Source organism: Eptatretus burgeri, chromosome 1 (assembly GCF_056783735.1).
Source record: "Eptatretus burgeri isolate ZD-2024b chromosome 1, Ebu_testis_v1, whole genome shotgun sequence".
Taxonomy (NCBI): domain Eukaryota; kingdom Metazoa; phylum Chordata; class Myxini; order Myxiniformes; family Myxinidae; genus Eptatretus; species Eptatretus burgeri.
Window position 1 is genome coordinate 149852203 of NC_140961.1, and position 20207 is coordinate 149872409.

General features: G+C 41.6%; 2 protein-coding genes across 2 annotated transcripts in view; one reads left to right on the forward strand and one right to left on the reverse strand.

Moving 5' to 3' along the window:
• The first annotated feature begins 3015 nt into the window (after window positions 1-3015).
• LOC147035735 (extracellular calcium-sensing receptor-like) overlaps window positions 3016-20207 on the forward strand; it is a 45570-nt gene continuing 28378 nt past the window's right edge. The window contains exons 1-3 of the mRNA XM_085869329.1: window positions 3016-3378; window positions 4368-4742; window positions 4912-5139. Coding sequence (XP_085725455.1) covers window positions 3016-3378; window positions 4368-4742; window positions 4912-5139 — 966 coding nt within the window. The remainder of the gene's footprint in view (window positions 3379-4367; window positions 4743-4911; window positions 5140-20207) is intronic.
• Window positions 6740-12762, reverse strand: LOC147035736 (uncharacterized). Its single transcript, XM_085880581.1, has 3 exons — window positions 12597-12762; window positions 11042-12472; window positions 6740-6797 (listed from the first exon to the last, which is right to left on the reverse strand). Exons 2-3 carry the CDS (start codon window positions 12367-12369, stop codon window positions 6740-6742), a joined length of 1386 nt encoding a protein of 461 aa, XP_085736707.1. The 5' UTR covers window positions 12370-12472; window positions 12597-12762.

Here is a 20207-nt window from a genome sequence, read left to right on the forward strand (position 1 = left end):
CCTCAGAAAAAAAGAGGGAATAAAATAAAAGGGGAATAATGATCGAATAACCTAACTATATCCCATCGCAACGCACCCCCGTGTCTTCCCACTCCACAAGGAAGGGATCTATCTACATGTATATTAATGGAATAACTGACTCAGGACAACTGTATGTTGTATGCCTACGGTTCCTAACACTGTAACAATATATTGTTACAGATCTGGAAACCATATGCATTCAAACATACAGATGTCCCAAAAGTCAGTTATTCCATTAAGTACATGTGAAGACAGGTCCCTTCCTTTTGTCTAGTGGGAGAATCAAAGGTGTGCATTGTGATGTTTTTTTTCGGTAGTTATTAAATCATTACATCCAACAACCATCCCATCCCCCATCACGATCCACTACCCACGCGCTGTCTACTCGCACCCTGACTTGCCGAGGCAAGATCTTGCAGCCATTCCTTTCCGCTTCCAGAAACGTTCCTTTTCAACGCTGTATCTCTAACACGACGACCTGTTCCACGTTGTAACTCTTGCACGATGACCTTTTCAACATTGTAACTCTTACGCGACGACATTTTCAACGTTGTAACTCTTGCTCGACGAGTGCAAACACACGTGGAAGGGGGGTGGGGGGGTTTCCACCAACAAGGCCGAGACCCCTCCCAGAAGGGGCGGATCCGTGGAGGACCTGTCCATTCAGGGCGAACAGTGACGTCTGTTCCAAGGAGTCCCCGCCCCATTCGGGGAAGTCCATAAAAAGACTACACCATCCTCAGTCTTGAGGGGTGTTTTTTGGAGGAGTGATTGTTTTTTTTTTTGTTTTTTTTTGTATACCTTGGTCGAGGCTCGTATGAGAGCGAACACACAACTCACAGCAAGGAGGCATGAGACAAGAGGGGCGGGAGTGGAAGGGACAAAACAGTGGGGAACAGACACATTAGGTGAACTGTGGAAGGGAGAGGGATGGGGATGGGACGGGGAACATGGCGAAGAGAAGATGGACATTTCAGGGACTTTCAGGAAGGAAAGTAGGAGAAATGAAGGAAGTGGGCTTGGGTGGATTATCGGGGGTAGAAAAGATCGAGGATTTGGATGGGGGGAGATAAGATGTGGTGGTGAACAGCTGTTTTGAAAGCCTGGAGGGAAGAATGGGAAAGAATAGAGTGAGGAAGTTTATTCCAAAGGCGGGAAAAAAGAGGAATGAAAGAGTGAAGATGAGCAGTGATTCGTGATTTTGGTAGTTTTACCAGAAGGGGGTTGTTGGCGGACCTTGAGCGCCCTGTGGAAATGTGGTGGGGACAAATCGCAGAGAGAGCAGGGGGGGCAAGGCTGGAGAGGAGTCTGTAGAAGACAGAAGACCACCGACCAACCTGCGGTGATTGAGTGAGAGGCCCAAAGACTCAGCTTCATTGCGGGAGATGCCGATGATCTTAAATGCCCTGGTTTCGACAGCATGAAGCCGAGAAAGGTGGGAGGCAGGAGCACCAGCCCAGAGGGGAGAGCAGTACTCCATCAGGCTATGGACAAAAGCTTTGTAAGTGGTCCGGAGCTCAAGAGGGCTGAGGAAGGACTTAGCACGACGGAGGATTCCCAGTCGGCGACTGGCTTTTGAGGCGAGGTTGGAAATGTGACTTTCCCAGGAAAGGTCATGGCAGATAGTGAGACCTAGAAGCTTGAAAGAAAAGACTTCTTCCAGAGGATTGTTGAGAAAGTGGATGGGGGGGTTTTGTAAACGGTCCTTTAGAAGAGACATAGTGAGAGTGTGAGATTTGTCTGGATTGAAAGACATGTTCCACGTGTTGGACCAGTTTGTGATTTTATGGTGTGTGGTTGGTGTGCATCGTGTGTTCTGAGCTGGAGTCTGAGTTCAGTTCACTTCAGAAGGAGTTCAGCTCTGCATGGGGCATTCAAGGGCATCCGTGGAGGGTTTATTGGAGACGGAGCATTCATTGCTGGAGGCTGGGCATTCGTGGAAGTTTTGCTGGGTCCTGTCCATGACCCTGACCCGCGCCCTGGAACTCTGACTACTCCTCAAGTTCCTCCGCAGACACAAGCCCCACTCATGTGACTGTGGGCCAGGCTGCACGGCCATTGGCAGGTGCCACACCACGGAGCACCCCCATCCCTCCAACATGCAGGTACACCACCGAACCGTGACCCCAGCTCGTCTCTCTCCCTGGCTACGGGGGTCCTAATAAAACACCTGGGTTTTATCCTCGTCTGTGTGTGTGTCTGCATGTGTGGCGCCATCTCTTAAGTAGAACTGCTTAAGTGTTTATTTCTGATTATTGTGAATTCTTTCTTGTATATTCTGGGACAAGTCTTGCTCTGTGTCCTTATGGTAAATAAACCTTTATTAGAAATGTTCCCAGTTCGTTTCCGTTCTTTCTTTCATTGGTCCAGCATGGTTCAGATCTGAGTTTAGCCGGGTTTTTATATCCGATAATTGGTTCATTCTTGCTGGCACGGCTTTGAAAGTTCTACTCGACTGCACCCGAACCAGAGTTGGTAGTCGGGAGTTGGGACTCCATCGCAGTTGGTAGGGTGACCCGGTTCGAGCAAGACGTGCCGAGGGCGTGGTTCCACCGTAGACGACACCGCGTGGTTAATTAGGTGAATTGGTTCTCGACAAAAAGACCCCACACTACGCGGTGGAAGTATTGTCGGGTTATTCTGTGATTATTTTTTTTTGTCTGGTGTTCCAGCTTTTTTGTCAATCGGCACACAAAATTTCAGCTTTCTTCATCACACAGAAGGGATTGATCCTTAATATCAGTGCTTGAGTTAGTGAGTGATTCAGTGGTTAGAAAGAGCTTTATAAAATAGATATATCTGTAACGTATGTAATGACTAATGTTAGAAAACAACAGCGTACACAGAGGACGTTTTTTTGAAAATAAATCATAACTTGCCACTTTTGAATGAAAGTAATTTGCTGAAATCAACACTCGATGGGATTAAGGGTGGCAATAGAGTCTCAACAATCAATGAACTTTAGTTTATTTTGTAAATTTATTAAAATGTAGGATGCATTTCAAAATAATTGACTTCCTCATTGTGCTTGTTTACAATGTTGTTTGTGGGAGTGAAGGCAAACATGTGGCTGAGACAAGTGCACATGTTATCATATTGTACTCAAATGAACAAGATGCCTTCCCTTTGATTGAGGAGGTTCTGTTGCACAATGTAACTGGGAAAACCTGGATAGCAACATCAAACTGGATTCGTTCAAAGCGGTATACAACCTCCCGATATTCACATATACTGCAGGGCACGATTGGATTTGTACAAGCACCAGGAGAAATTCCTGGATTGTACGAATTCCTGATAAAATTGAATCCACAACACCGATCATCTGTTCTCAAAACGATTTACATCGATGGTAATGAGGTAAACAATACATGACAACAATTTTGTAAACTAAAAAGTTTTCCTTGGCAGTTGCTTTTTTCAACCGAGTCATTGTATGATGTAACTTTTTTGTACTTTTTCATAACACCAAAGGAAGCCTCACGTTTTACACAAATAACAAGATTGTGTGCATTATACCTGTACATTATATGTGATAACTTGCAAAAGTATCCATCCCCAGTGAAGGTAAATGCAAACAAAAGTACCCGACTACTTTGAACCATACAACATGATTAGTCAGGCATGAGGAGCTCATTCTGTTCGTTTTCAAACAAACCCTCTTTAACAAATAACGTGATTCCACCTGATTTAATTTTAAAGTTTTTCCTATTGAGAGGGAACTATGTGGATCTTTCAATTTCAGGTAAATTAGTCATCTCGTTTGGACTTAATCACAACAGATATCATGCAAGTTTATATACAGGCAGTGCATATGGCATGACAATCTGACATACAGCCTCATGTTGGGTTTCTGAACTGATTTTGATAAGGGAGAGTTCAGTCTTTCAAACTCCATCAGGTTACTTTTTTGGAAATGCTCAGGCATCACGTGATCAGTGATGTCATCAAATGTTTTAAAATCAGAACAAAATCATCAATGACTTTGCATTGTTGAGCTACTTTGAAATAATAATTACACATTTAGACTCACTTTGACAAATTTGGAACTTTATCCTGAGCTTTGAAGGATAATCTATCAGTCAAAAATATTAGCGAGTTAGGCTAAAACAGGTCAATTCAATAAATTGCAACAAACTTGTGAATATGGCTTACCAAACGATGACATGGAAAAGACGAAAGAATACAAATGTGCAAAAAGCAAATATGCATTCAGTTACGTGATTTATTGAAAGAAATGTGTTCACTGTTATTTATGACTTTCGTAAAATGCATTAAACATGTTGTATTTTATTTGCGGTTCAATTGTTGTTTACAAAACGTTGTAAACCACGTGTTCTTATTGGCAGAAAAAGACAAAAATCATTTCTTTATCTCATGGAAATACTTCTGTTGAACTGAATAAAAAACTACCAGGAGAAGGAAACCCAATTTATTGGAATGAGAAATCATTAAATGATTATATTGCTGAGTTGTGGGAAGATGTTTTCAGATGCACCTGGGATGAAGAAAAAATTGAACTTCCACCATGTTCAGACCAAGAATCATTAAACAAAATTTACTCGCAGTTTACTGATGTTTCCAATCTGTTAGTTTCATCCAATGCGTACCAAGCAGTGTACGTTGTGGCATATGCCTTGATGGACATCCAATCATGTACATCACAAAATAGTCCATTACAAAATGGATCATGTGTACAGATATCTGATTTTGAACCATGGCAAGTAAGAAGTTGTTTGTCTATTTTTTTGCATAATTTATTTTTTAATGAGTGGGGGAGAAGCAAGCTTACGATTTGACATTTCAACCAAAATTGAAATAAAATATTGAGGATGAGGTTACACCATTCTCAACCGCTCCAGTGATGATAAATTTGCTTGTCATTTGTCTCAGCTGTTGTTTTATCTTCGGAATGTGCGATGGAAAACGACTTCGGGAACTACAATGTTTTTCGATGAAAATGGAGACCCACCTGCCCCATATGAACTCATAATATGGGAAAAAGATACAAATGGAGAAATATATTTTAAAGTCATCGGACATTTTAACTCCGATCGTTCACCTGACAAAAAGCTTTATGTGAATAATGGTGGATTTTACTGGAGTAGCGGGAGTACAAAGGTAAGCTTTCTTAATGAATTATTTCATGCAATTTTATGTTTTTTTTGTGCATGAAATGTGGTTTCAAGGAAGAGTGTGGTTACAGCGGGTAAAAAAAAAAAAGAATTGACACTGGGGTAAAGGGTTATAATGAAACGATGCCAGGGAATGGATGAAAAATGGGAGAAAAAAAAAGAGACGAATTAACATTCTTTTATTACAAAAGTATTGCCCCATCAGAGGCTCATAAACTTGATATGCCTCCACACTGGGGACCTAATGTCTCCACGAATAGCCGAACAATGTTTTACCGAAGGCCCACCACACTGTGGTGGTGAGCTCTGGTTGCGTTTTGACACTTAATGCATCACCAATTGGAAACAATGGCAATTGCAAGAATGCAGAAACCCAAAAGGTGGGAGATGCTTCTTATAATTAATATGGGTTATATTTTTAATTGATACCAGGAGAAATGTGGATAAGATGCTGTGGCTACAAGGAAAAACTAAGTGGTTTACAGAGACAAATACTGATGATTTGGGGAGAAGGGGCATGAAAGCTTATATACAACGAGAGAAATATTTAATCATAACGCCCTGGTCACCATATAAACCAGATTCTTACAAGGAAGAAAGGAGTCGGAGAGGTCTTGCATGGGCTGGTTTGCGTCCCAAGACAATGAAGAGACTGGAGCATCTCGAACTGTGAAGCCGACAAGCTGCGAAGGCGATAAGGGATGTTAAGCGAGGCGCGAGGTAAAATGTGCACGATGTCAAAGATTCAAAACAATGATCCCTATAGGTCAGGGTGGTGTGCCTGCTCTCCTGTGTAGTGCCGATTGCACCCTGTTGGCCCTGTGTCCTCATCCGCCTCATCCTCCTAGCATTTGGGATCACCTCTCCAGGTTGCAGGTCCCATCATTGCTTTCACTTTCACCCCACTCTCACCATCACGTCCCATGGAATGCGACCATAAAAAAAGTATTTTACCCCTTCTGGCTTTCTACGGTGCATCTCACCCCCAAAACTTACACACACATCCCAACTTTTTGTAATTACCCTTTGGAAAGAGCATTGTGCCCATGTATTTCTGTGCCCAATTCCTCACCTGGCCTTACCACTACAGGAGTTTTTACACCACAAAGTCTTATCCTCGCTATACTGTTTTTAAATTACATGTGCTGCCTCCTCGGTATCATGTTTTACAAGAGGACTTACTCTAAAATTTTGCATTTACAAGGATAGAGCTAGATTACATGAATCACACAAACCATAGAATTACTAAATGCTGTAGATACCCTGCCCCCACATTCCACATACCACAGCCCCTTCCAAGGAATCCAAGGCTCCTGCCAAATTCTCCTTTGGGAACCTAAGATTCCTGCAAGAACACTGTCACACACCTAATTTACGTACCCAATAATCAGAGAGGAATGTGGGAGGCGAACTGCAGCTGACCTTAAATATTCCTCTTACCAGTTGCATGCTGGGTGACTGGGGATGAGGAATGGGGAGGGGACACAGCGGTCACTCCTCCAGAGCTTCATCACCTGCAGACATGAAGGTACTTCACTTTCCCCACTCACAAACCTTACACACAATGATATCTCCCCAGCTGCCATTCATTTTCCATCTGCACCTCCAGTACATGCTGAAAGTTGTGCTTCCACCTTCCATGGCCTGCATTCAATCCAACAATCACAATAAAACAAGCACTCGTAAAAAAATATTTTATTGTGCACACACACGTTTAACCCTTTCCGCCCGGTCCATGTCCCTGGCTCTCATGGGCACTCTTTCCCGTCACCCATACCAATTCCCCAAATCACAGACATATTTCCAAAGGCAAAGCAAGGCAAGTCGTGACAAGAGCTAAAGGTAAATTTCACAGTCTAATTACCACTGGGGAGCCTGATAAACACATGCAGCACCTGCTGCAGCCAATATTCTCATTATCCCATACAAATTAAATCCAGCACTCTTCCCAAACTGAAATCCCATTAATCACATCAGATTAACTATGGATTGAAGGTTATACAGTCCTCTCTGGGCCTTTCCAAATCACTCCACAACTTTCCTCAGACTCCGCTGGTTGTCCTGTGGGCAGTACTCATACTTCTATCTGTTTGTCCTCTCGGCAGGAAATCAATCAGCCCAGAATGCCATGACTTCACACGCTGGCTGTCCCAGAGCCTCAGGGAGAGGCTGCTCAACCGCCTGCTTGAGCAGTCACCTCCTCAGGCCATTATTGCCCCAAAGTGGTATCGCCACCAACGTGCGACTCGCAACACCTCCCCTAGTTGTCCTTACAGTGCACCCTAACAGGTGTCCAGGAGAGAGCACCTCAGTCCCCCAGAAGTCTCGACCATCTCCTGAATCCGATGTCCCCACAGGACTGAGACACTTACTTGCCCCAATTTACAGGGGATGCCATGCTCCACCAAACTCCCAATGGGGCCTGTGTAATACCATACCACCCATGGTTTGATCCCAAATCCAAATTTTGGCAGTGCAACTCCACTGCCACTCGACGCAACCCAATCTCCAGGTGGGCAATTTCCCATGAGGCCTGTCCCATTAACCCCCTCTGGTCCAAAGAGAGCAGCCCCGGGAACAGTTCCCTCCAAGGTTGCTCTAAAATAAATAATAAAAAAAACTCAGGTCTTGCATGTCCAAATGTGGCTGCATCCAATTACCCTGTTAATTTCAGGACTTTTTGTCCCTCTCTGTATCCGCTGATGGCCTTGAGCATCTCGCTCTTTCAATCTTTCTCCATTGTCATGAGTTGCCAGTGGCTCACGAATCGCATTCCCCACTTTATCACAAAAACAAAAACATTTCAATTTAAATTGGGTTCATATCAACACAGGCTCACTTCGACCTGTCTCTTTCTTAGTGCCCTTCCACTAAACCTCTTCCTTCCCCTCCGCCCTGTGGCCGGAATCACTCACCCCATCTGTGGAAGTTGACACAACTCTGGGTGCTATGTCGACCCCCACAGGGTCAATGTGGAATAACCCGGGTCCTATATGACCCTCGTTAACAACTCACAACTCGACGGGTGAAATAAGAGCGAGAGATGAACCTTCAGAGTTTAGGCTTTATTCCATTTGATTGGAGCCGCTTCTGTGGACACACCAGGAAATACAGGTTCAGCTAGGAGTACATAAGCAGAAACGTATACATGTGCAGTTAACCATTGCAGACTAATCCGCGTAAGCACGGAGTTCGATATAATCTCCATTCTCACCAGTCAATGAGCACCTTCAGTTAACGAGCATCAAGTGGACAGCCGATGTCAATAGCAATGCCCCGGGGACAATCACTCGTGCCGCAGAGAGACCTCCCCTTATACGCGAGACGCACAACATGTGATCCCGCGTCATGTCCCTTGATTCACGTTAATTCACCACATTCTCCTCACCTTTAAAATGTAACTAGGGGCCCATCTTACACACCATGATTGCTTTAGCACTATCGGAGTATACATTTCAAGCAACGCGGACTAATTGATCTACAGAAGCATACATGCCAAGCAGTGATTATTTTGAGTTGTAGGAGCATGGAAATGAGCATCGATATATGATATAATGGGCATATAGGAGCATGAGCAGCGAGAATGCCGATAATCCCCTTTACAGATTGAGTCGTCGAGGGGGCCTTATTCGTCGACCTCTCCGGGAGTAAACGGCAGTTTCACTTGAGGGAGACTCCCGATCCTCTTGGTGAGCCTCGACTTGTGCCGGGGATGACTCCTCGATCGCTCTCGGGGGAACACGGCAGCCCCGTCGCCTGGCGGAGTTCCTGGGGGGGAAATGTCAGAAGGAGGAGAGCCAGGAGGTGGTGTACCGGCGGGAGGAGTACCGGCGGGAGCCAGATGGCGAACCGACACAGTGGTCTCCCTGCCATCCGGGAGCCTGACATGAGCATACTCTGGATTAGTGTCAATGAGTTCGACCCCCTCCACCAGCGGTTCATACTTGCTTTGTCGTACCGGGCGTTTCATGAACACTGTACCGGGGTGGGTCAGCCAGTTGGGCACCGTTTGACTGTCAACATAACGTCGTTGGTGAGTAAACATACGTTCGTGAGGAGTGGCATTTGTGGACGTGCAGAGCAAAGAGCGTATGGAATTCATTGCGTCAGGAAGAGCAACCTCCCATCGCTCGGGGCCCAGTCCTCTCGATTTCAGCGCCAGAGTTATGGCTTTCCAAATAACTCCATTATACCTTTCCACCTGCCCGTTTCCCTGTGGGTTGTAACCCGTCGTTCGACTAGTTGCTATGCCGTGCTCTAATAGGAATTGTTTTAGCCCGGCCGACATGAAACACGGCTCCTCTGTCTGAATGTATGTACGAAGGTCTCCCAAACATAGCGAAGACGTCAGAGAGACATTTTACGACAGTGCCCGAGGTCATATCCGAGCACGGAAACGCGAAAGGGAACCTTGAATATTCATCAACAACGGTGAATATGTATCTGTTGTCTGTCTCGGTGGGCAGGGGCCCTTTGAAGTCGATGTTTAGTCTCTCGAAGGGGGAAGTAGCCTTGATCAGTCTGCCAGATGCCGCGCCAAAGAATCTGGGTTTTAGTTCAGCACAAACAGGGCATGAAGCATTCATTTGTTTAATATCTTCAACAGAATAGGGAAGATTTTGTCTGCGTACGAAATGTGCCATCCTGGTTACCCCTGGGTGGCACAGAGACACATGGAGGTCTTGCAAAGCCTGACTGATTGTTGCCGAACTGTAGACCCGGGAGAAGGTATCTGCAGCAGGGTTTTCCTTCCCGGGCCGGTAAACAATGTCGTACCTGTAGCAGGCTAGGTCTATCCGCCATCTCATAATTTTTTCATTCTTAATTTTCCTGCGTTATTTTTCCCATCAAACATGAAAGCCACGGATCGTTGGTCCGTAACGAGCGTGAAGTGGTTTCCCAGTAAATAATGTCTCCATTTACGCAGCGCTTCGACGATGGCGTACGCCTCCTTCTCTATTGCCGAGTGTCTCTGCTCGCTTCTAGAGAGAGTTCTCGAGAAGAAAGCGACCGGCCGCCCAGACTGATTAAGTGTTGCAGCTATGGCGTGATTTGAAGCGTCGGTCTCCACCACGAAGGGCACCGAGCTGTCGATCGATAAAACCACGGACTTACTGATATCATCCTTGAGATCGTGGAAAGCTTTCACGACAGCGGCATCTGGTGGAAAGTTTTTGCAATGCACTAGGGGATGTATTTTCTCGGAGTATTGCGAAATCCATCTTGCATAGTAAGCGAACATCCCGATCACCCGGCGCATTGTCTGCAAGTCCTGAGGTGGTGGAAGCTCACGGAGCGGGCGCAATCGCTCAGGATCAGGCTTAATTGTGCCGTTGGCTATCGTGTAGCCGAGAAGGTCAATTGACCTTGCCGAGAATACGCATTTCTCGTAGTTGAGAGTCAGATTATATTTTCCAGCAATGCTCAAGAATCTGTCCAGATTCCTATCATGTTCCCTCTGATCCCTACCGCACACTGTGACATTATCCACGTAAACAAAAGTGTCTTCGAGGTTTTCATCTGAGATGATGTCATCCATAACCCGCTTGAAGCAAGCTACTCCATTCGTGACACCGAATGGTATCCTTCTGAACTGGTAGAGGCGCCGCCCTGCCTGGAATGCAGTGTACGGTTTGTCTTCCTCTCGGATGGGAATTTGATGATAGGCGCTTCGCAAGTCGATGGTACTGAATACCTTATAATTGGCCACGCGTTCGACCATCTCATCTATGCGCGGCAGGGGGTAGGCGTCGAGTTGGGTGAAGCGATTGACCGTTTGGGAATAATCGACAACCATCCGTCTCTTATGGTTCTGACTGCTGGTTACTAACACCTGTGCGCGCCATGGCGAATCGCTCGGTTCTATAATTCCCTCCTCCAGTAATCGCTTGGTTTCTGAAGTGATGAAATTCATGTCAGCAGTGGTATATCGCCATTTGATCGCTATCGGTTTGCAGACCGGCGACAAGTTAGCGAACAGCTGGGGGGACGTCACCTCCGCAGTGGTCAGCGCATTTAAAATTAGACGAGGCTTGCTTCCTCCAAAGGGTATTTCGATGCTCGTGTGCTGCTTGAGGACATTATGACCCAGAATTACGTCTGCGCACAAATCACGAAGCACCAGCACCTTTACATCCCGATGCGTGTACCCTTTTACGTCCAATTCAACATTGCAGTACCCTCGTACGCGGGATTGTAGTGAGGTGGCGGCCATGCATACCGTATTGTCAGTCGGGTGGATTACCCATTTCCTGCCCTTCACTAGCGAGCTGTTGACGAAACTTTCAGAGCTACCGGTATCAATCAGTGCCTCAGCCATATGCCCGTTAATTCGCACGTTGATGATAACCTTGGATAGATTCCCCGGGGAGGCTGCAGTCAATTTATTTTGCGAGTAGAGAGCCACAGAAGTGGGTTTATTCCTCCTTAGAGTAGATTTACATACCCTGGAATAATGCGCTTTCTTGTCGCAATTCATGCATGTGGCATCTCTGGCTGGACATTTTTGACGAGGATGCCTTTTGTACCCACAAAAGAAGCATTTACCGACCGGAGCAGTTGCTGAGGAGTTTGACGAGGTCTGGGTATCCGGCTCCTCGGGTGTTTCTCCATCCCTCATGTCTGGCTGTGTCTGTGCCAGTGGGGTTCCTTGGGTTCCCATCGTAGCAGCGTTCATGAGCAGCATCGGTGTCCCAAATGACTCAGATTGCTGCTGAGCCGTATCCATCGCTCGAGCCTGATCGACTACCTTGTCAAGAGTGGGTTGCGCTTTCTCTAGTAAGCGTTGCCGTATGTGGGCTGATCTGAGTCCTTGGATGAATGCCTCCCGTGTCGCTTCCTTTCGGTGTTCCTCGGCGCTTACGGCCCGGAAGCTGCAGTCTTTTCCCAGCTGATTCAGAGCTTGCAGGAACTGATCGATTGTCTCCCCGGCTGCTTGCTTGCGTGTGTTGAGAAGATGTCGTATGTATACCTCGTTCTTGGGCTTCACGTAGAGCGCCTGCAGTACGTCAATCGCTGCTTCGTAAGTGTCGCACCCCGAGAAGAGCCTGTACACGCCGGGCGAGACATGATTCACGAGAGCGGCAAATTTGTCAGCTCGCTCCGCGATGATGGTCAGATAGTGTGAGAAGGAGCAGAACCAATGTGACCATTTCATTTCTGCGTCAGTCGTGTTTGGGTCTGCGTCGAACCTCTCTGGTTTGTAGATCTTGTCCATCTTTGGTTGAGAGAGCCGAGAAAATCAAATGGAATAAATTGAAATAAGAGCGAGAGATGAACCTTCAGAGTTTAGGCTTTATTCCATTTGATTGGAGCCGCTTCTGTGGACACACCAGGAAATACAGGTTCAGCTAGGAGTACATAAGCAGAAACGTATACATGTGCAGTTAACCATTGCAGACTAATCCGCGTAAGCACGGAGTTCGATATAATCTCCATTCTCACCAGTCAATGAGCACCTTCAGTTAACGAGCATCAAGTGGACAGCCGATGTCAATAGCAATGCCCCGGGGACAATCACTCGTGCCGCAGAGAGACCTCCCCTTATACGCGAGACGCACAACATGTGATCCCGCGTCATGTCCCTTGATTCACGTTAATTCACCACAACGGGCATAGCCGTGCTCACCAGCGTAGGTCCAGCCACACTCACCGGTAGTACAATCTCATTCCCACACTGAGCAGGCTTGCCCGCCATCCCACACATCACAGTTTCAGAGACCTGGCTCGGAGGCTCAGGCTCAACTGCCTGCACATTCTCTAGTGCTGCCATTGGGTAGCACCCTACCAGTCCATGATATGCCAGAAGAACCCCTGCCGTGCATAACTGCACAACTATGAGCATCATACCACACACCATGGCAGTTGTTACACAATCCACAGGGCCTAACTTCTCCCCCTCTAAACTCTTTATCTGGCTCATCTCGTGGACGGCCTCTTCCATCCAGAGCAGGGCGACATCCACAATGACACGATGTCTTTCCAGGCCATGACCATTTACAAACGTCCAGATTGCATTTTCCTTTTTTGCTATCTCCCTAAACCGTGGGTCTGCAACCTGCAGCTCTTTAAGAGCATATGTGCGGCACTTGACTCTGAACAATCCAATCCACATTTTTCTTACTATTATAAATTTCGTAATATTATAATAATATTAGAAAAATTATATGTGAGTGTTGTGAATAGATAAAATAAAACTCGAACTTTGGCAATGATAAACATGCAATTACCAGCGAATTCTGTAAGCACTTCACATTACTTGAGCACCACCACAAGGATGGCAATATTATGACCATCTTGGCAGTGATAGCGTAGCCTCAACCTGTTAGCAGCCTCAACCTTTAGCCTCAGTTAAGAATTCAAACCGCCTTCTTAAAAGCCTGTGATGCCCTGATCCTCTCTGGGCAGGCAAGCGAGAATCCCAACAATTAACTTTCTTTTTTGTTAGGGTTAGGGTTAGGGTTTTTTGAGAAACTTTCTTTTTGAGAGGAGATAATGTCAAGTAAAACTTTTTCATAATGTTTTGCTTTAACCCATTTAAGTTTTCCATAAGGTAAAGATTGCGACATAGCCCACCCACACAAATTGTTAGCATCATAATACATCAGGTAAGAGTTGTCCTCATTCTTATTATAATCAGGAAGATATTTATTATTTGCTTTATCATATCTCTTGGAACATACTTGAGATATTCCTCCTCTTTTAGCCTTCTCTATCATTAAAAGCATATCTATATCACTGATTAATTACAAATTTTGTTTTGTCATTTTTTTCATAGAACTCCAAGACAAGCCCAGGGCTGTTTTATAGTGAACAGGATCTCAGTCATAAGAATTTTTATATGATGACAGACGGTTCTAAAACTTTCAAGCACATCAACCAATAACAACACATCAGTTGTGAGATACAAATCATGATATTCTCCAAGATTCTTTATATTAACCTTCTCCCAAACCCTTTTAGCTTGTGCATAATCGCTATCGGAAATATGAGTTTTATTTAACTTGACATAGAAACTTTCCCTTGAAGGAAGTTGTGTTTCTTTAAACTTCTCAAATGAATCCATATAGTCATACGGATATATTCCCTTTAGTGATAAGAGATCAATCTCTTCTTGATTTGAGAAATCTGATTTAAGATTTGGGAATTTTTAAATATTTGATACTAAGTTAGATAATGGAATTCACATAAACTTGTATGTGTCAACAAATCTGATATGGGTTATGGGGGATGTATGGATTGTTTTTGTGAATTAGATGTATTTTTATTCTGTGTTATGAATGGCTGAAATATCTCCAGATATCTTTGCAAGTTTATTTATAAAAGATGTGTCATCGTGGGTGTTGTTCTGAAGAAAGACAGGAATAAAATTTGGAGGCTTGAAATTAAGATTACAACGGGAATGAGCTGGACCTCGATATTTACCAGTAAGATAACAGTGATCCCTAACCTTGACGTCTCCCTCAATTTTCTCCTCACAAATATGACAGATACTGTTATATCTAAATTCGTATTTCTCTCCCTTTGTTAATGACATTGGTTTATAGGTTTTCACCATTATTTCCCTTAGTCTTATTCGGTCTTTTTCCAATCGTCTTACAAACTCCTCTGAGGCATCTTCTCCTCTATAAAGTTCTAACTTGTTGATTCATCACCAACAAATGATTTGATATAATAACAGAAACCACAAGGAGTATGTTTTTGATATTTATTTGTGTATGATTTATTTGGATTTGGAGAGACAGTATTTATCTTTTCAAGGATACTTTCAAAATCAGCATATATCACAAACGGATGTTTTATAGATTTGTTAAAATCTTTGAATGATATGTTTGAACCTGCTTTTGGTAAATTGATTACGGTTGATTTATGATTACTACAATATTTCGAATGTTGATTTAATTGTTCTTTTGAGTGAAAGGAGTTTACACATCTCTTACAAGGATACGTTTTACATTTTCTCTTATATAGTTGTGATTTGGTTAATCTTGAGAAATTTTTAATGAAAGCATAATGTGATTTTTTCCTTTGAAGTAAATGCAGAAGGTCAATGTGTGTTTCATCATATTTATAGTTGTTTGAAATTTTTAATATCTGAACTCTGTTTGTATCCATTAATCCATATACATTAACAGATAGATTATTCATTTTCTCAAATTTAGGAATATCTCTCAATGTCATTGGAAACTTTAAATCTTTAACATCGAATGTGTCCTCGTATTTCTTATAATGTTCACCCCTCTCAGGATTCCATTGTGGAGGATGAAAGTGACTAAGAACAGACCATAGAAAACATTTATTATCTTTGTTTTGAATATTAACAACCAGTGTCTTAAGTTTTATCTCTTTTGGTAAATCAATACAAGAAGAAGCTTGAAGTGGATCTGATTTTAATGCGTGTACATCTAAAAATATTATTTTTGTGATAGTAAATCCCCAACCTACTACAGTGTTTTCAACATCTTGTTCTTGTCTCTGGAGTTCATCGTAAACATCTCATCTTACAAAATCTTGAAATGAAAAGATAAAGCGAGGGTTGGTCCTCATATAGGGAGTAGTTTCATCGTCTTGTCTTACCATTTTCAATTTTATTCCCATATGAAACTTAAAAGTTTTCATTTCACTTAATGTGTTTTTAATAATAGTTTCAATACTGTGTTTAACCATATCAACAGCTTCCATGATTGAAGATGGTCCAGGGTCTTGAAAAGGAAACAATCTTATATTTGTATGTCCTTTAAATGCCCCATCAGTGTTTTCAATGGAGAATTTAGCTTCCCTTTCTTCATTGTTCTGGTGATTGCACGATTGAAGGTGTTTATTTAAAAAAAAATTTAAGAATATAATTATCACATCTCTCACAATGTTTTGTTTCTTGGTCAAGTGGAGATATTTGTCTGAAAAGATTGAATGTGTGTTTGTTGGTTTGAAGGTCTTTTTTTATAATATTTATATTCGTGATTACAAACATCGCAGTAGATTGTAATCACCTTATTTAAATAATAAAACTTTGCTTAAAATAAAATGTTCTTGATGAAAATTTCGTTTAATTTATGGGTGAATCTGTGCTTAAACATTTTATCCTACAACTTTTTTCACTTAACAAATACAATGTATCAAGACACAAAAGACAAGTTTCAATCAATCTCTTCATTTCTAAAAGATACTGAGAAATATGTCAAGGATGTAAAATTGAACAAAGATAAATATAACAACTATTGCATAAGAACATTTATGATGAATAATATGAGTTCTTCAATTTCCTTCAGTGGAAGGGCTTTCAGTATATCTGGAAGAACATAAATTGAAGTATCTCGAATAAAAGTTTCTCCTCTCCTTCTGGTAATATATTCAAAACTATAAAAAGTAATGAAACAAGAAAAAGTATTAAAAAAAACCTTTTGGATGAAGCTTTAGAAAGAAAAGATATGACTATCTGTGATATGCAAGGATAAATTTATATTTTTTTTCAACAACCCTAAAGATGTAAATCATGATGAAAAAATGGATTTTCTGATATCAGGTGAAATGACATTTCGATCAATAGCAGTTAAGGATCATTTTACAATGACCTTTAATATAAAAAATGGAGAAGTTTAATCTGTTAATGAAAAAAGTATATAGATATCGATGGTAATGTTTGTTTTTTACTCATTAAATATCAGTCATTATTCAACTGAAGATTTTGAAGATTTTGGAGTAATGACAGTTGTGAGACCAAGAGTTTGTGTTCAAGGGACATTTATGAGACAGAGTTTGTGTTCAAACGATAAATATGAAAGTAGTTTTATAGATGATTGTAAAAGTACTGAAGATGATCCCGAAGATGAATTTTTGTTCAAGTAAAGTTTTACTTTATAAATAGGCAAGATTTTGTGCCTCGAGAATTCCATGATTGTCAGTTTGACAAATTTGAGAATTGTCCTGCATGTGAAATACGGGGATTAAACGCAGTCAAAAGCCTATAAACAATTTATATTCTGTAATTATCTTCTAATTAATGAAAATAATAAATATAAAAAGGAAAATAATTATTTTAGACTTACAACAAAAATGAATTACTTTACAAGATTGATAAGGAAATGAATGTAAAGTATGAGGGTGATATCACATCTTTCCTTAAAATGGAAGAAACTGAACATATAAGAGAAATGTTCAAAAGATTGTTGTTACATATTATTCACGATTTTCATTTTCAGGGAAATATCAACACAAGATATTGCAAAAATAAAATAATGGATTATCTTGAAATTAAACCCGAACTTAGGATAAAATATAGTTTCTAAAAAAGCCAATAATAAATTAAATAACCTGTTTTCCAAATATATAAATGAATGATTTTTTTACCCATTTGGGAAAATAAGATAAAATTTAACAACCTTAAAAATCTTCCAAATTCATTAAGATGTCTCATAGTTGGTTAAAGCGGATGTGTAAAAACCTGCTTACTTTTAAAGATGCTCCTTACTCCCAACTCTTTTGATTATGATAACTTAATAATTTTAACAATGTCGAGTTTTTAACCTGAATATCAACTACTCTCACAAGGTTTTAATGCTGGTTTTCAAAAATAAGATATAATCATGTTTATTTAAACTTCAAAACAAACTAAATGATTACAACTTTGAAGATATAATACAACTATTTTGTGATGCGCAGAGCTATAAAAAGAAATCAAAACCAATAACTTGTATTCTTAGTGATAATACGGATGATATATCTTCTCCCCAAAATTTGGATGAATCAAAAAAGAACCTCGTTATCTTTGATGATTGTGTTAATGAGAGAAACAAAACGGTAATGGAGAGCTAATACACAAGAGGGAGACATTCTTCTTGTAATTGTATTTATCTTAGTCAATCATACTTTCAACTCCCTCATCGTTTCATAATAAACAATGCTAATACTTTTATTTTATTCAAGTTAAATTCAATAGATATAAACAATTTTTGCAGAGATAATTGTTCAACATTATGTAGTAAAAAGGAATTTGGGGATTACATGAAGCACTCGACTGAAAAATATAAATATATTGTTTATGAGATATTAAGGGATATATTTTTAATTTTATAAACAATTACATATATAAATGAAAACTACTATTATAAATCTTGTGGGTAAATCTCCTTTTGGAAAAAAACTTTCATAAATCAAGGTTTGTGTATAGTACAAATGAGAATATTGAAAATTTACTTAAAAAACTCCCCATGATACGCATTGTATCAACAACAACGAGAGCAATAAGACATGGTGAAGCAGAAGGTAAAGATTATTACTATATTTCAGTGGAGGAACATATGTGACTGAGGAATGAAGGTCGAATATTTGAGGAGGTTTCTCTTGTTACAACAAAGTATTCACATTGTAAGAGTGAGTTAAAGAAACTAAAATCTGGTGGTCTTTGGATATTAGAAACTAAACCAGAAGGAATGAGACAAGTTATTAAATATCATTTGGTTAATGAAGATATCATTAAAAGATTTTATCATTCGGTTTTGATGTTGATGAACAAACTCAATGCAAAAATATGAAAAGCAGAGATACAAGGATTAGTGAAGAAGAAATTACAACTCGTATTAATGTTTATAAAGAATTTCATGAAATAATTAAAGAAAAGGATTTATTTGAACACATCAACTTAAATGATGAAGAAAAGCAAAAATTCCCTGTTGATCATTACAATTCATTAAGTGATATTTTCCAATAAATAAATGGATGCGAAAGAAAGAGCAATAAGATTTAAGGAGCATCAAGAGTTGGTTTCAAAAGTTGCAAAACAAGAGGAAGACATAAAGAAGATGCACAGACAGAAACTAATGGGTGAAGATCCATTTTGACGATAACAAGAGAAATTTTTTAAAGCACTTTTAAAACTTCCCAAGAAAAAATTGTAGATGTTTCCACAGTTCCCACAAAAGAATATACTCCCAAAAAAACTTCAAATGTTAAAAGATTTCAGTCAAATGATGGAGGAAGAATTCGAGCATGAAGCAGAATTAGAATATGAATATGAAGGATTATTTCAACAACTGGAAGAGATTAATCAACCCCTGATTATATTGTGAATGCTCTTCAAACAATGAATATTCAGCGGATTCAAAAACCAAAGCAGGACTCATTTCAGCAGAACAACCAGAAATATTTCATCTTGTTCAAGAAAAGGTACTGATATTTAATTTTGAATTAAAGTTCTTGAGTTCTGCTCAAGCCCTGTTCAATTAACCCCCAGATTAATGTTTCTTCTCACAAAAGATGGAAGTCAAGTTCAACTCAGGTATGGGAGCATGTGCCAGAACAGCACGTCGCTGCATCCATTTTTCTGCCGGTACTCCAGGGGCCTCCGTCTGGCCATCCCCCAGGCAGATGCCAGGCCCATCCCCATCTCCTTGAGATGATGGTCAACCTGCTGCAACCACGAGGCATGTGGTCAGCCCACTGGCCTCCTCCACTCATGAGACTCCCTCGCTGAGACAATACTAGTGAGCAGGATCAGCGTCAGGAAAACGAGCCACATGTCCACACAGCAGCAACTGATGCTCGGACTATGCAGGTAACAAATCTCATCCGAATTTCTCTCAGCAACCGCTCGTTGGACACAAAATCCGACCAGCGATAGCCAAGGATTCTCCGAAGAGACCTGGTACCAAAGGAATTAAGTCTCCGTCTCAGATCCTTGGTCAGAGTCCAAGTCTCGTATCCATATAGCAAGACTGGAAGTACCAAGGACCTGAAGACTCGGACTTTCGTCCTCCCGCACAGGTACCGGCAGTGCCATACCCCATGATCCAGTGAATCCATAACTCCCCAGGCCCGACCCAGACGTCTATTGACCTCTGACTCGCAGCCAGCAGAGACATGAATATCACAGCCAAGGTAAGTGAATCTCTCCACGACCTCAACATCCTCACCACAAACAGACACAGACAGGACAGCAGTATCCAAGATGTCACCGAAAGCCTGATCTTAATTTTGACCCAAATAACCCTTAATCCCAGCGGCTCCGACTCCTCATTCAGCACCTCGAGGGCCCCCAAAAGGATGTCTAAAGTCTCCACA

Bases quoted from the DNA above. Each gene is read 5' to 3' on its own strand.
- LOC147035736 (XM_085880581.1), bottom strand. From the start codon at position 12,369: ATGGACAAGATCTACAAACCAGAGAGGTTCGACGCAGACCCAAACACG. The intron at 6,798-11,041 runs GCGATTACTGGA...GATTGAATGCAG, and splicing joins TTCATCACTTCAGAAACCAA to GCCATGGAAGGTGGAAGCAC.